General features: G+C 61.5%; 1 protein-coding gene across 1 annotated transcript in view; it reads left to right on the top strand.

Moving 5' to 3' along the window:
* The window catches only part of TAFA5 (TAFA chemokine like family member 5), a 205,701-nt gene that overhangs the window by 122,504 nt on the left and 67,650 nt on the right, over window positions 1-15,547 (top strand). Inside the window, exon 2 of the mRNA XM_007453899.1 lies at window positions 10,372-10,521. Within this exon, the coding sequence (XP_007453961.1) occupies window positions 10,372-10,521 (150 nt within the window). The remainder of the gene's footprint in view (window positions 1-10,371; window positions 10,522-15,547) is intronic.

Genomic DNA, 15,547 nt, shown 5'->3' with positions numbered 1-15,547 from the left:
AAGGTTCACGGGGGGCGCGCCCGCCGGGGGCGGGGGCCCCCCCCCTGCCTCTCTCCTCCCAGGCCATCCTGCTTCTGGGCTTGGGAGGAGGACATGGCCCGGGTGGGAGGACGGGACAGCCCAGGGTAAGAGAGGGCACGGTCACGGACAGGAGTGGCAGTGACAGGGCAGGAAAAGGCTGGGACCGGCCAGCTGGATTCTGGGAGGTTTGCACGAGAAGATCTGTGACTTTGCCGGGCAGGCCATAATTCTATTTCACAGTCGTATCGTTGGGGACAGCCAGGGGCTAACTTACGGAGCAGGGTGCGTTCAAAGGCTTGTCTTTAAGTTGGGAGAAGGCGGGTGCCGTGCTCTGAGCCGTGAGGACCATCTACGTGCGAAGGTGACCTGCCCCTCGATTATCCCAAGTTCAGCTCCCCTCCCCGATCCCTCCGGACAGGGCGCCCGTGAAGCATTACCAGGCAGGGTCGCTGCTGGGGGGACCTCGACTCCAGGGGCCCAGTCCTACCGCCCAAAAGGTCAGGGACGGCGCCACAGCTTAACGGGTCAGACCACCGCCCCGTCGAGGCCTGGGCTGGTCCCCTGTGCCGGGCCACGGGAGGGGCCCTTCCGTGAGGCGCTGGTTTCCCTTGATTTCTTTGTCTCCCTCACACCCCCAGCTCAGGCAGAGATTATCCTTGGCTGGTCTCCACACCCGTCCACAGGGACCTGGACTTGGGGACAGGCCACACGTGTTTAAGTGAAAGTAGAACGGCGATCCGGAATGCCACGCTCGGCTTTCACCACAAACCGGATTTCAGTGTAACTCAAACATCGAGACTGTGATGGTCCATCCGATTGTAAAAGGTGTTCTTTACTGGTCTTTTTAACCCTCACGCTAACGTCTATCTAATTAGGGGTGGAACTAAACATGGGTCCCTTAGTTTGAGAGTCCAGGGCCCCGGCAGTTACCTTCAGTTAGTTTGAAAGTGGCTCTTGCTTTGTTCAGGAGAGGCGGGATTAGGAGGCCGGGGCTTCTGCTCTCTGCACTGCCTCCTGCTGACGTGGGGCCCTGGCCCCCCCATCACCCCTGGGCTGGAGACGGAGGGCCGCGGCCTGTGGTTTGGGGGCAGGACTAGTGCGGGTGGAGGCTGGAGCCGGGTTCCAAGGGCATCAGGAGAGGGGCGTGCTGGGCCGGGGCAGCGGGCAGCGGCGCCTGAGTCCCAGCTGGGAGGTAGGGGGCTTGTGGCTGAGGGGCAGGTGAAGAAAGCCCTTTGCAAACGGGAGCTGCAGGTGCAGCTGCAGCCGTCTTGCAGGGTCCCTGGGGTGTCTGCGCTCAACCTGCCCTGAAGTCCTTCTAAGGAAGTGGGGGCGGGGCTCCGCAGGGGGTGTCCTGAGCACCCCTGCGGGTGTCCTGACCGCAGAGACGCAGAGCCGGGCGTGGGGGTGTCTCCCAGCCTTCCCGCTCCCTCCGAGGCCTTCAGCCTGGGAGCTGCTCCCCCCACTCCCCCGTCCGCCTCCCGTTTACCTTGTCTCTTGGCCTCGGGCCAAACTGGCTGGTGAGTTTAACCCACAGTAAAGGCAATAAGGATAGTCATCTCTTTGGATGACTCAGAGTCCGCGTGCGCCTTTGCCTGGGTTACCAGAGCTGCCTCGCTCCCTCCTTGAGCTGTTTTCGTCCAGTGCTGTTTAAATCCATGGTGACATGTTCCACGTACGTTAGAGAGCGTGAGGTGATGGGCCCCTCCCACCACCGTCTCCAACTGGAGGCAGTGACAGTGGCATCCACACTGCCGCCCACTCCCCGCCGTCACCAGGGCCCACCCCCCGTTACTCCAAGTGATTCCTTAACTCTTCCCTCCTCCCTATGGCGCTAATAGTATTTTCTCATTGTGCAACACTTTGGCAATGAGCCAAGCGCAGATTCGGGGACGTGTGTCCCGAGGATGCCCGTTTGGGGTGACCGTGGACGAAGTGGTGGCCCGAGAACGTGGTGAGGCTGCTGACCCGTGAGCGCCATGAGAGCACAGCACAGGGGGCCCTGCGTGCAGAATGGAAACCCCGCACCGCGGAGGGACGCATCCCGGGGCGTGAGAGGCCATCCACACCACGATTTCCAGTGGCCAAGGCCACATCCCTGTGTGCCAGGCGGGGCTCTCCGTGTTCTCCGGTTTGTCGCGGCGACACGCGGTGACACGCCGATTGCTGGCGTCTTCCTCTCCCGCCTAGGCGGACCCCTACAGGTCCACTCCGAGGGTGAAGGCAGGTGGCCTTTTTGGGTCTCGGCGCTGAGTGCCCCTCGCCCCACACAGGGCTGCGTGCTCCTCGGTCGCTGGCGGGACTGGTGTCTGATTTCTCCTGCGAGGAGCCGCCTGCCCCTGGCCTCTCCCAGGGGAGGAGTTGCCCTGCCCGTTTTATAGGGGGGAGGCGTCTGCCGACCGGGGCGGGGGGGGCCAGCCCAGGACTAGCCCAGCAGCCCTTCTCTGCAGCCTGGGGGTCGTGGGAACTGAAGCTCCCAGCCCAGGAGCGCAACAGCTCCATGTCCTGTGTGTGTCTGTGAGGTCCAGGCCGTCACCCCGAATCAAAGCAGCAGGCCCTGCCGGTGGAACCTGGTCCCTTGAGGGAGAGGGTTGGGGAGCAGTCTTGCACCCCGACCTACACCCAACATCCCAGGAAGTCCTGTTGAGGCCAGTGGGGAGAGGTTTGCTGGATGGGTTTGGGTGCCGGCCACTTGGCTCCAGACTTGGGACACCCCGCCATCCCCGCTCCATCCCCCCAGCAGGCAGCCCTCCGTGTACTCAGGACACACGTGGAAAGGCCATCTGAGACCTTCTCGAGGCCAGTGGGCCACCCCCCCCGCCCAGAAAACAAGGGCCCCTGCCTACCCCGGGGGCGATTTGAGTGTGTCTACCACGTGGGCCCACTGGACCTCTTGGATGTGTTGCCATCACTGGTGTGGCCTCACCTGCGGGAACAGCAGAGCCAGTCCAGGCTGGACCACGGGGCCACGGGAGGAGGAGGCTCAAGGTCATTTAGGCTGGGGGGTTACAATGTCCTGGACCATAAATCTTGGTTAAAAGCAATTGTACACAGCAGCCGGGAACACACAGCTGCCATCCTGTGCTGTGCCCCCCACCGACCAAGTCCTGCAGGCCCCGGGCTCCTGTCCTGAAAGCTGACCGGTGGTGGCTCACAGCCAGGGGTGCAGGAATCAGCAGCGAAGGGCGTGCGGGACTTTCTGGGAGACGGGAGACTGCAGGTCGGGGGGAGTGGGTTTGCCTGGGTGGGCGCCTGCACGGCCCGCGCGCTTACAGCGGGCGCATTTTACAGCACGTGTACTGCGCCTGGGACTTGACTTATAAAGTGCCGTCCTTGGGTTTCACAAGGATTGGCAGGTCCTGACGCAGGATTTCATAACCGCGCATCTCACCGCCCTCCATGCCTCGCAGGACGAAGCCTGCTCTCGTTCAGGGGCGTCCTGGGTGTCCTTAGCTGGGAGCAGCTTGTTCTGGATCCAGAGGTGACGAGGATGAGGGTTTGATTTAGGTCACTGCTGTTGTCATGAGTTCTCCTTGAGCTTAAACTGAAACCTGCTTCCCTGTAACCACTAACCATCGCCCGCCTCCCAAAGGGCCCTGTGAGGCCCAGGACACTCACGGCAAGGCCCTGACCCACGCTGGCCATGGGGCACGTGCAGATGCTAAATGCACCCCCAGACTTGCCAGACCCCCCATTCTGTGGGAGACAGAACGCCTGCAGCCCTTCCGACCAGAGTGCAGGCCCCCTGGTTACAGGTGCGGTGTGGTGCCCCAGGCCCAGCCAGAGATGAGCCAGGGCCCCCGGGTCCTCCCACCACAAACTCCACAGGCCTTGTGGCTCCCACCTCCTGGTCCCCGTGTGGGTCTCCATGTCCGCACCTACACAGCCTGGACCCTCCCCGAGGGCAGAGCCGCCTTCTCATCTGGGTCTTTTCCCTCCTGTTGGGGACCTGCCCGGGCCCCCGTCTTCCTGGTCACGCGTGTGCCTGGAGGTGACCCAGCCTGTGGTCAGCTCCGGGCCCCGTGCCGGCCTCAGGCCCTGCTGGCCTCCTGGGCTGCCCAGGTTTTGTTCTCATCCAGGCACAGGGCTGACAGTTGTGATTGCTAAATGCCATCCTCTCTGAGTGTCTGTCACAGTCGTTCTGAACCTTTATTCTGTCAGACCTCCTCCCAGGTTGATGTCGGCACAGACTGGATTAAATGGCTGTGGTGCCTTCCCGGGAACGGGGCGGGGGCTGCCTGAGGGCCAGGCCCAGCTGAGTCACCCCAGGGCCTCTTCCCACCCGGGAGGCCACGGGGCACCGGCTGCCCAGAGCCGTCCTTTGGTATCCCATCCATCTGGAGCCGGGGGGGCCTGGACCGCGCCCTCCTGAAACCTACACCCAGGTTACAGACCGTTCTCTTCACTGAGAAATGACGCCTGAGCAGGAGTTTGGACCCCCTCAGCCCTTCCAATGACCTTGCTCAGGGTCTGGCTGGTGGCCGCCCTGGTTTGGGGACCGTGCTGGGGATGCTGAGGTGCTGGTATCCAGCCGTCCTGCCTGGTCCAGCTCAGGGAATAAATGAAACTTGGCAAAGCTTGACTCAGCCAAGACGTAGCAGCAGGGACTATGCCTGTGAGTACTGGGGATGCAGCGGCCCTCCGCTCACAGCCAGCGGCGTCCCGGGGCCGGGAGGGTGCATGTTCCACAGAAACTTTCCACAGGGCCCCTTCCCCGAGCCCCAGGCCCCCAGTCAGGATCTCTTGGGCATGGGAGAAACCTCTGTGAGCTGCTTGTGGAAAATCTGTACAAACAGGGATGGTAGTGGTACTTGCCTTGATGGGGGAACGTCGAGGGCGTGGTGTGGCCCCCCACCGAGTCTGGTCCGGCCCCTCAGGGACCAGTGCTGTCGCTGGGGGCAGCTCTGCACTCCTAGCCTCTGGGGCTGCGTGGGTGATAGGAGCCCCGGCCCCTGGTCCTGGGGCACATTCAGCGGCCTGGATCACTAAGGCACCGAGGCAGTGAGCGCCCTGGGGGTCCGCTCCCAAGCTGGGCTCCCCTCCGCGGGCTCAGCCACCACCAGCCGGGCAGGCGTGGCACGCGCCCTCCCCCGTCCCAGCAGCAGGGACGGGGCCCTGCACATCCCAGCCCTGCAGGTCACGGTACGTCTGAACCCCCGGCTGGGCAAGGCTGCCTCCTAATGGGTGGCCAGGAGCGGGGTGAGAGGTGACGGACCTGACCTCTCCTGGGGGGGTGTTTCCTGCTCTCCCGCGGGACCCCCAGCTGCAGGCAGAGGTGACAGCGTCCAGGGGGAGCGTGGCCAGCTGTTTACGTGCAATGACGTTCCCATGAGTGTCAGGGGACAGAATCAGACCATAGAACTGGGGGTTTGCGTGACCCACCCACGCGCACCCTGGCCTCCGCCGTCTAGTGAGAAGCTGCAGGCCTGTCTCTGGGGGAAAGTGAGCATCTCTTTCTGTTTTTACACGTCTCTCTACGGTGTCTGGCTTTTGTTAAATGCTTATGTTGCTGCCTTTCTCCTAAGAAGACTCCCTGGAGTTTTGTTTCTTTCCATCTTCACGGCAGCCGCCCGTCACCCTCAGGCACGCGCGTGTGCGCGCGTGGACATCTCCTCCCTGGGCCCCGGCAGCGTCTGCGGGTCCAGGCGCCAGGCTGGGCTGGGGGACAGCTGCGGGGAGGCCCGGCCTGTGTCCCCCCTGCAGAGGAGGATGTGGTCAGGTGTGGGCCGCGTGCATGGTGGGAGCAGTTGTTGGGGAAGGAATTGTGATTTCTTGTTTGTTTTATTTTTGAAGCATTTTTTTTTCTTTCTGGTTTTAAAAGTAATGCAAGTTGTTTGTAACAGAAATACCTGGGGGAAGACAATAAGAATTATAATCCCACCCCCGCCCCCGAAGAAAACCCTGACCACATCTTGTGTGTTGGTGTGCGGTGTCTGTGTGAGTGACACAGAGAGAGAGCAGAGGTGAGACAAGGGAAGGAGGGAAAGGGGAGCCCAGACTCTAGAATCTTCCTGGCTGCCCCCTCCCAGAGGAGGAGGGCCCACCGGGAGGCGTGTGGGGACTGGCCTGGCCCATTGCCGGCCTCCCCACTCCTCTCGGAGGCCCTTGTCCCACGTGTGCTTTCGGCTGTAACCGCGGTGCTGTCCCAGACCCTGGGGTCCCTGGTTCCTCGAGCTTCAGGAGCGGGGGATGAAGGGCGGGCACGGCGGGACCTGGGAAGGTCATTCCTGGGGGCAGTCGGCTCCCAGGGGCTCCTGGCCGGCCTTCAGCCAGGTGCATGGGTCAGGCCCTGTGGCTGAGATACCCATCGTCACGAAGCCGCTGGCCTGGTCAGAGGACACCAGGGCTGAAGTGCGAGGCGGTGACCTTTTCACAACAAACCAGAAATCTGAGTGGAACAGAGAGGTTTCCAAGTGCAGGGTGGGCGCCTGCCTGGAGCTGGCTTGAGAAGACCCCCCAGGGTGCCACAGGGGGTGTCCAGGACCTCAGCCCCGGTTAAGGTGGCCAGTGCGGTCCTCTGGGGGCCCAGGGCCTGTCCTCCCACCTGCCCTGTGCCCCGCACTTGGATGCAGGTTGAATGAGGTGCTGTGGGTTCCTGGGCAGCTGGGTGGGGGGCCTGGGAGCTCCAGGTCAGGTGTGGGCAGACAGGGAGGGACCAGCACCTTGGAGGAGGGCTCCGCTGAGTCCATGGCGAGTCTGGTGAGTTCCGAGCACGTGGTCAAGTTCTAAGTACTGTGAGTGACGAGGTACCACCCGTATGTTAACTGCGCAGCCCAAGTTCACTGTCGGCCTCCAGAGCAGAACCGACAGCGTGGGCAGGGCCGGGCAGTCTTCTCGACACCAGCCAACCTCACCGTGTGGGTGGACCACCCCTCTCATGCCTGAACTCGGTGTTCAGCTGTGTGACCCGCGGGGAGAGCCACCTGGTGTCTCGGGACGCCGCCTCTTCCGAACTCCCCGAGCACCTCTTGAGCCTGTATTCTGAGCCCCTGTGCTGATGCGCTGCCACCCTCTCCCTGTCCCCTTGCCCTTCACCTGGGCTGCTTGCTTCCAGGAGCCCTGGACCTGCCCGTGGGATCCGTTCACGTGCTGCCGTTTGCCAGCATTGTCAGAGGTGTGGGGCGCCTGAGCTAAGGACAGCGCGGTGGAGCCCGGGGCAAGGCAGCCGGGGATGGGAGCGTTTATCCGTGAGCTCCTCCAGGGGTCGCGGACGACATCCGAGACCCAGCCCAGGCTGGGGAGGATGGTCACGGCACAGGGCGAGGACCACGTGAAGGTCCTGGGATGAAAGCCTGGGAGGAGACCCGAGTCTGCAGAGAGCCAACCCCCAACACGGAACTGAGGGCTGGAGACCCCAGAAGGGGAGGCCAGGGCAGCCGAGGAAACGTGGTGTGGAGGGATGGAGAGGGGCCGGGCGGGGCGCCCAGGCTGTGAGCTGGTAATAAATTCATGAACCGGGACCCATGGTGTCCCAAAGGCACGCGAAGCCATGCGTGGCCTGTGCTGTGCCCGTGCACCCCGGTGCTGGCTCGTTGCCTGGTAGGCTTTTCCACACTCTCAGGCAGAGGTTGGTTTTCTTCCTTTCATAGATTGATGGTGTCCCCAAAAGATACATTCAGGTCCTAACCCTGTTATCTGTGACGATGGCCTTATTTGGAAATAGGGTCTTTGCAGCTGCAGTCGAGTTAAGATGAAGCCGTTAAGTGAACCCTAGTCAACATGACCAGTGACCTTGTGAGAAGAGGAGACACCAGGAGGTCTGTGACGATGGGACTGATGTGGCTGCAAGGCGAGAAACGGCCACCAGGACCCACGAGAGGCAGGAAGGTCCCCCCTCCACGGCCACCCTGAGAGAGCCAGCCCTGCCGAGGCCTCGATTTCAGACTTGCAGCCACCAGGCTATGGGTGAAAATTCTGGGGGTTAGGCCCCCAGTCTGTGATGCCTCTTTACAGCAGCCCCTGGGCACTGGCTACAGTCCAGGACACCTGCTGTCAGCCGCATCTCCACGTGGGTGCACATGCAGAGGAAATGGGGGGTCCTTGGCGGCCTTGTCCTTCCCTACCCCAGCGCCACTGGTCCACGGGGCGTGGTCCAGAATCGTGGCACCTGGGGGGGATGACGGCCTTAGGCTGCCGGCTGCCGTGTGAGAGGTGCACTGGACGTAGAAGCCCTCTCAGACCCCTGGCGGGGACCTTGCCCAGCCACCCCCTTACAAACGAGGGTTCAGGCTCCGGAGGCGCGATGTGCCTGGGTCAGGGGGTTCCCATGGCTGGTCGGTCAGTTGCTTTGTTAGTTACTGACCAGGGCTCAGGTTCCGAGGAGACGGGCCTCTGCCGGCCACTGACGTCAGCCAAAGATGTCTGGGGTCAGGGTGGGCGGCAGCAAGGACCGAGAGTGCCAGAGCAGCCCCACGGCAACACGCAGAGCTTAAAATAACAGCTGGGACAGAACCCACGCAGCTGCCCGACCACACGTCGCAGAGTCGGACCAGCCCACAAGTCTCAGCATCTTTGCCGTGAGCTCCTGGACCCCCTCAGATGCACGGTTGCCCGGTCTTTGAGGCTCTAACCACTGTTGTCACCGGAAACACACACCTCATTATCCACGACACTCTCCCCTCTGCTGCATTTGTTTATCTACTTGGTTATTTACGCGTCTCTTTGTTTATTTTTGCCTGGTTCTTAGCACAGTATATAATTTTGCGTGTAATTAGTTAGTGCACGTTCAATCACAGCCAAAGCCTTCAGGGAGGCGGCACTGGGGTGTTGGCCATGGAACAGGCTCTGCTCAGCAAAGGGAGGAGGGTCCCAGCAGGTCGAGGAGGAGGGGCCCGGGGCCCACATCCTTCCTCCCGCACCTGTGTGGGTCTCCCGTGAGCCGTCCGTGACGGGCTCTGGGCGGTTGGCTTGGGGTCCCCGTGCACAGCTCCCTTAAGGCCCTGGGCCAGGCATGTCTGGCACCCACTGCAGACACCCCGTTGCCTCTTGGGTCGGTCACACCCAGACGTGGCTTCCCCCGGGTCAGGGTGGCCTGGGCAGCTCTGGGCTGATGGAGCCGGTGGCTACTCCTTGCACTGTATCCTGCCAGCCTGGCCCCAGGCCGGGCTGGGCACCCGGAGGTGACATCAGTGACAAAAAGGCAGGGCAGTCCTGTGCAGTGAGCCGCCTGGAGGACCTGGGGGCTGCCTGGAGGAGGGGGCCAGGGGTGACAACAGTGTATGAGAAAGGACACCCAAGGCTGAAGGAGCAGCTGCCTGGGAGCCCCAGGGAGCTGCCAGCGTTTCCTCTTTGGGGTGGACACTGCCACCCTCCTCCCCTGCACGTGGGGACCGTCTCCTGGGTGTCACCTCCTCATCGTTCCCTTGTTTGGAGCTGCATCATGCACCCCCATCCTCTCTCTCTGCCGACCCCCTGCATAGCGGTGGGCTGGGATCTGTACGGGGCCATATCCTCGAGCTGGGAGGGACCTTCAGGGGCAGAGTACCGTCTGCGTTCTCGCACTGTGGTCCCAGGGCCCAACGCAGAGGGCGGCATACAGTGGTGCTTATTGTTTGCTGAAGGAAGGAAAGTGAGGCAGTGAGTGGACGCCCCAGTGGAGGCTGTGGCCGTGTGGCCACACCGAGGGGCCATCCGGTGTCACCAAGAGATCTAGGCTCACAGCTCGGGGATGACCAGGGGGGCACCAGCCAGGCCCGGGGAGGACCTGCAACTTCCCTGGGGCCAGCGGCCAGGCTTCCCTCGTCGGCACCCACCGTCCAGCGCCGGCGCTGCCTGTCTGGTCAGTGTGATTCTTCAGAGCATCTTGGTTTACAGGCAGGCGTGTCCCTCTGCTGGGATGCTGGCCCCCTCAGCTCCTTAGAGCAGTGGGTGCCCTCCCTGGATTTAGGAGTCATGTGGGGGGGGTGAGGAAGCCAGTGAAACCCATGGAGTCGTCAACTGCAAATGAGACGGGTCCCTTCTCGGCAGGTTGGGCCGGTTCAGACACAGACCGAGGCCGCTCCAGGCCAGCCTGGCCTCCCATTGAGGAGCCCTGTGCAGCCCAGGTCCTGACTCGTGACCGGGGGCCCTTCCCCTGTGACTCAGCCCTTCATTTCCAGGAGTGGCTGAGATGGGGCACGTTTAACGTCCTGTCATCCAGGCAAGGCTGCCAAAACCATGCTGTACAAGCGTGGAGGTCGCTGGCCTGACCCGGTGCGTTGGCTTTTACAGGGTGGGTCTGACAGCGTCGTCTGGAGGGTTCAGATGTCCCTCTGGGTCCCTCTGCAGGCGGGCGCCAGGTGGGCACTCGGTGTGGTGCCGGGACGGCTGGTCTCCAGGCGCGTCCACTCAGCCCCATCTGTGCCTCTCTTGCAGGTCAGCTGGCTGCCGGCACCTGTGAGATTGTGACGCTGGACCGCGACAGCAGCCAGCCGCGGAGGACGATCGCCCGGCAGACGGCTCGCTGCGCGTGCAGGAAGGGGCAGATCGCGGGCACCACCAGAGCCAGGCCCGCCTGCGTGGACGGTAAGAGCCCCGGCCCGGGCGGCCGTCAGGGGCCACAAGATGCTGCATGCCCAGGGTCCACGAGATGCCCCCAGCCCCCAGGACATTCCACCGAGGCGCCGTGCTCGCTGGGCAAGGCCTCGGGCGGCACGGGGCCGCCACCCCCGGCAGTGCCGGTTGTGCACCTGAGGGCTGCCTGCCGGCCGTAGGCGTGGAGTGCAGGCTGGCGGGGAGCCGGGTGCCCACGGGGCCAGAGGCCATTTCTTGGCCAGTCAGGCTTGCTGCGGGCAGAGGGGGTGGAGGCGGTGCCACCAGCGAGATGGCCCTGATGCCCGTGTGGTCTCTGTCTGAGGTGCCAGCAGGGCTCCTTGCCCTGCGGGTCTGGCAGGTGGCAGGTGGCAGGTGCCCCAGGCTTTGTGACGTGCAGCGGGGCCGCCAGAGGCTCCCAGGACAGCCGACGCGATGCGCCCGTTGGGTAGGCTGGTGGCACCACTGAGGCTGAGCCGGCTGGGGGACAAGATATGTCCTGCTTACATTCTTGCTGAGTTAATGCTCAGGCACCTTGTAGGAGGTGGTACCTTTGGGGACCGTCCTCAGAAACAGACTCACAAGCTGTCTTTACAGAGCGGGGAGGAGTCCCCCCAGCTTCCATTAGGTCACCGACGTGGGCGCGTCCCCTGGTGCAGGAGATGCTGTGTGGGTGCTCTGCAGGGGACCTGGGCATCCCAAGGCTGGATGCAGCGGGGCCCAGCAGGGGTCTGGGGTAGGGCCAGCAGGCGAGTGGGGGAGGTGGCGTTGGAGCCGGGCCAGAGCCCTGCGCAGCCCCAGGACTAGAGCAGAGGGCACACCCCTCTTCTGAGCGGGCTGGGGGCTCCCGTGGGCCTGGCTGGCAGTTGCCTGTGTTGGTCCAGGCTCCTTGGGGTGGATGGCCCCATGCAGGGGTGTGGGGTAGCTGGAGGAGTCGCGGTCACCTCAGTCAAGGTGGAGGGTCCAAGGTGTCAGCCGGTCCATCCCGTGGGGGCGGCAGGGATGCACAGGGTCACCCAGAGCTGGACTTGGAGCCTGGCTCTTCTGGTCGGTCCCTCCCCTCCCCTACAGCCTCTGCACGGGCTCTGGGGGCCCAGCTCCCTGGTTCAATCTGCTGCCTCCGCCAGGGAGTCGCACTGGCTCCCCTGCTCTGACCTAGGACGTGGGGGGAAGCACCTTGCCTGCTGCAGGCGGTGCTGGCGAAGGTCACGGGAGAGGTGACGGGCGTGCTGAGCACAGGGCTGGGGCATCGTGAACTCCTGGCCACTCTGGGAGGCTCACCAGCAGTGCTGGTAGGGCTGCATCAGGAGCGAGGACACATCATCCCCGAGGGGGAGGCTTTCTGACAAGCCGGGTGGGTCCCAGTGCAGCCCCCAAAGGGAGAAAGGCCCCCAAGGAAGGGCCCCTCAGGGATGGGGCTGATTCAGGGGCCCGGGTTAGTGTCACCAGTGAGCCTGTCCAGGACTGTCCGGGGACCTGGCCGGGGCAGTGAGTCTGCTTGGGGCCTGGGGCCTGGAGCTCTAGCCCCACATGGCCTCCAGCAGGACAGGGAAGGAGTCGGGGACGGGCCTGGGCTCTTGGCACGAGGGAGCAGGCCCGGCCCTCACCACGCCAGGCCCCGACATCCTGTGCACCTTTGGGGCTGAGCTGGCTGCGGGAGCCTCACCCACGGAGCTTGGGGTGCCCATAAGCACCCTGGAGGTGCACGGGGCTCCAGGACCACCCAGCCACCCCCGGGACTCTCCTTACTTCCTTCAGACCCCTCGGCCACATGCCACCTGCCTTGTGCTGCCAGCCCAGAAGGGCTCTCTGGGAATGTTGGGGGCACCTGGGAGATGGTGGGAAAGGACTGTGCCGTGGGGGGCGGGGGGCTGGAGGCTAGTGGAAGGATGCTGAGGCAGCTGGTGCCTTTTGAGGATCTGGAACAAGGAAGCACCCATGCTGGCGTCAGTTTTGTTTCTAAGGAGCTGTTGTCTGTCCTTGTTAAGAGCATCTAGCCGTCGGCATCCCACGGACGGGGTGTGATTGGACAGCCAGATGTCCATGCGCAATGCTAACATCCTTGCCTCTGGGGACCATCCTCAGAAACAATCACAGACAGTCTTTACAGAGAGGAAAGGCCTAGCTACTCCGAAGCCGCTCCACTGACCCTAGACTCTGTCTGCCCAGTGTGTTGCCGGTGGACCGCCTTGACCCCCAGTGAGCTGGGCTAAGCCTGTAACTGGAAGGTATCAGCCGGTCCATCCCGTGGGGCCTGTAACTAGAAGCGGCTAGAGCGCCTTCTGGGCTGACATTGATGGATTCTTCCCGGCCAGGAGGGAGGGAGGGGGAGGTGCGGGCCCGCTCCCCTCCCCTCTGGTCATTAGCTCTGGGAGCCTTTGGGAGAGTCAGGTCAGAACTGATTACTAATTGAATCTGGGTCTGCTCATCCGAAACCGCGTTCTCACCCCTCTCCTGTGAGCCTCCCCGTGCCTCAGGAGCTGGGTCCCAGAGACCCAAATTAAAACCCGGCCGTTTTCAAGGGAGGCCACACAAATCAGTTAGCTGGCATTTTTTGCACCGTGGGCATTTCCAGGCTGCCATCTAATTTAATTTTTGCGTTTCTATTTTCTTGCTCTGTGCACATAATGTTTCCTCAAGTGTGAATTGTGCCTGCTAAAGAGAAAACTTGGGCTGCATGGGGTTGGTTGGAATTCCGTATGAATGGGGCTTAAATTGGGATGGTTTGTGCTGACCCTGTCATGTTTGGTAAATACGTGGGCTTGAAATACTAGAGCCCAGCTGCATCTGTTCACATGTTTATTCATTTATTTATTAACTTATCGTTCATTCATTTGCCCACTCACTCATTCTTTTGATCGAATAAGGTGTTTGCTCCTGGGTGGAGGAGGGCTGGAAGGGGAGATTGACTCTTAGGGTACCTAGAACATGCAGTGCTGGGGGGCTATAGGGTCCAGACTGTGGGGCAGGGGCTGGGGGACCCAAGAGTACAGCCGTCACTTCCTGTCCAGGACCTTAGCAAAGTTGCATCTTCAAGGGAGCATTTGAGCAGGGTACCAAACGATGAATAGGAGCTCACCAAGGAAGTATCTCTTTGTAAAAGGAGGGGGCTGGTGGTGAGAGGGGAGCTCCTGGCCATGTTTCTGGGTAAACCGCAACCCCACCCCCAGCCTGGACCCTAACCCTAACCTGCCTAGGGTCTTTCCAACTCATGGAACCATCAGCAAAAGAGTTTCTCAAACAAACCCCACTATCCCTGCAAGGCTCCACACCCTTACACACAAATACAGAACGGCACCTACCCTCGGGGCTGCCGCTTGTCGTGGACACCTCGGTTAAAAGCCTCCTCCGCCGGCACTGCAGCTCTGGAAGGCTCTGAGGGCCCCTCTCCACCAGTGGAAATGCGCGTGGCCCCGACGCCCCTGCAGCACCGCTGAGAGGACCGAGGCCCAGTCCCCAAGCCCCGCCCCGCCCAGTGCACAGCAGGTCACCCACAGGCAGCTCCACTCTCCCTGAAGTGGCCTCTTTCTTTATAAAGGTAGGCTCTTCCTCCCATCAGCTGAATTCTCATGAAACTCTCTTGGAAGAGAACAAAGTAAAGAAAGCAGCGTGGTGCCCAGGGGCCGGGCACGGGCAGTCGGGCGGGAGAAGAGACGGTTGTTTCTGGAGTAGCACTGCCCCAGCCATGGTGGGGGGGTGGGGGTGAGGGCAGGAGTCTTAGGCCGGGCCCGGCAGGGTTCCTGGGAGCCATGGGGTGTGGCGGGCAGGCGGAGTTCCGCACAGGCCTGTTGTGAGGGCCGCTGCAGACCTGAGGAGGAGGTCGCAGCCTAGGCTGGCACAGTCCAGTCTGGAGAGGGTCTTCCCTGTGTATGGCCTGCCAGGCTCTCCAGAGTCCCTACCAGGACCGCCTGGCTATTGACCATTGGCACCTGCCGGGAACTGGCCTGTCTTCTAGCCAACATGCCTTTGTATTCCTGAGCAGGAAACAAATGCATCCAGGTCACATCCCTGAACATCAGATCTTGTAATATACCTTTCCTTTCCAGGGGAGCCTGGGATGCAGACGGGGCCCAGGGTGTTGGGTGGAAAGCCGTGGCCCCAGGCCTCCTGGGTGCTCACCAACTGTGCACACAGATTGGGTAACAGCTGAGCATCACCACACTCCTCTTAGAGTGAGAGGAGGTGTGATGCTCAGAGGCCCTCTCTGAACTGATGTACCAACCTAGGGAACCACCCGTCCGCATTCTTCCCAGCCATGTATGAGGCATGCATGTTCCAGACATGGCCTTTGAGGGATTCTTCTGAGGAAGCGGGAGCAGGGATGGCTGTTTGAGAGGGGTCTGTGTGCAGATGGCTGCTGTGGTCTGGGATGAGTCTGGGTCCCCGCCAGGGACGAAGTGAAGACCCAGAAGAGGCACCTCATTAGTAGATGCAAGGAGTTGAGGGTGCAGAAATAAACCCTGCATCGCATCAGCTGATCTTCATCAAGGGTGCCAAGACCAATGGGAAGCAGTGGTCTTGTCAACAAGTGGCACTGGGACATCTGGATTTCCATGTGCAAAAGACCGAGGCTGGATCCCTGCCTCACGCCATATATATACCAGCAACCTCAGCATGGATCAAAGACCTAAATGTTAAGGGCTAAAATGATGAAACTTGTAGCAGAAGACAGGGGTAACTCTTTATGACCTTGGATTTGGCAAAGGATTCTTACATGTGACACCAAAAGCCCAAGCAACAAGAGAAAAATAGATAAATGGGACTTCACCAAAATGAAAAACTTTGGTGCCTCAGAAGACACCATCAAGAAAGTGAAAAGACAGCCCACGGAATGGGAGAACATATTTGCAAATTGTGGATCTGATAAGGGACCTTTATCTAGAATATATAAAGAACTCCTCCAACTCAAAAATGAGAAGACAATTAACACAATTTTAAAATTGTCAAAGGATCTGAGTAGACATTTCTTCAAAGAAGATAGACGTGAATAACCAGATGCCAGCTCTCATGAGTCAGCAGG

The sequence above is a fragment of the Lipotes vexillifer genome, unplaced genomic scaffold (genome assembly GCF_000442215.2).
Source record: "Lipotes vexillifer unplaced genomic scaffold, Lipotes_vexillifer_v1.1 scaffold382, whole genome shotgun sequence".
Classification (NCBI taxonomy): domain Eukaryota; kingdom Metazoa; phylum Chordata; class Mammalia; order Artiodactyla; family Lipotidae; genus Lipotes; species Lipotes vexillifer.
Note: the sequence above shows the minus strand (reverse complement) of the source record. Positions and strands in the feature narration are given on the sequence as shown.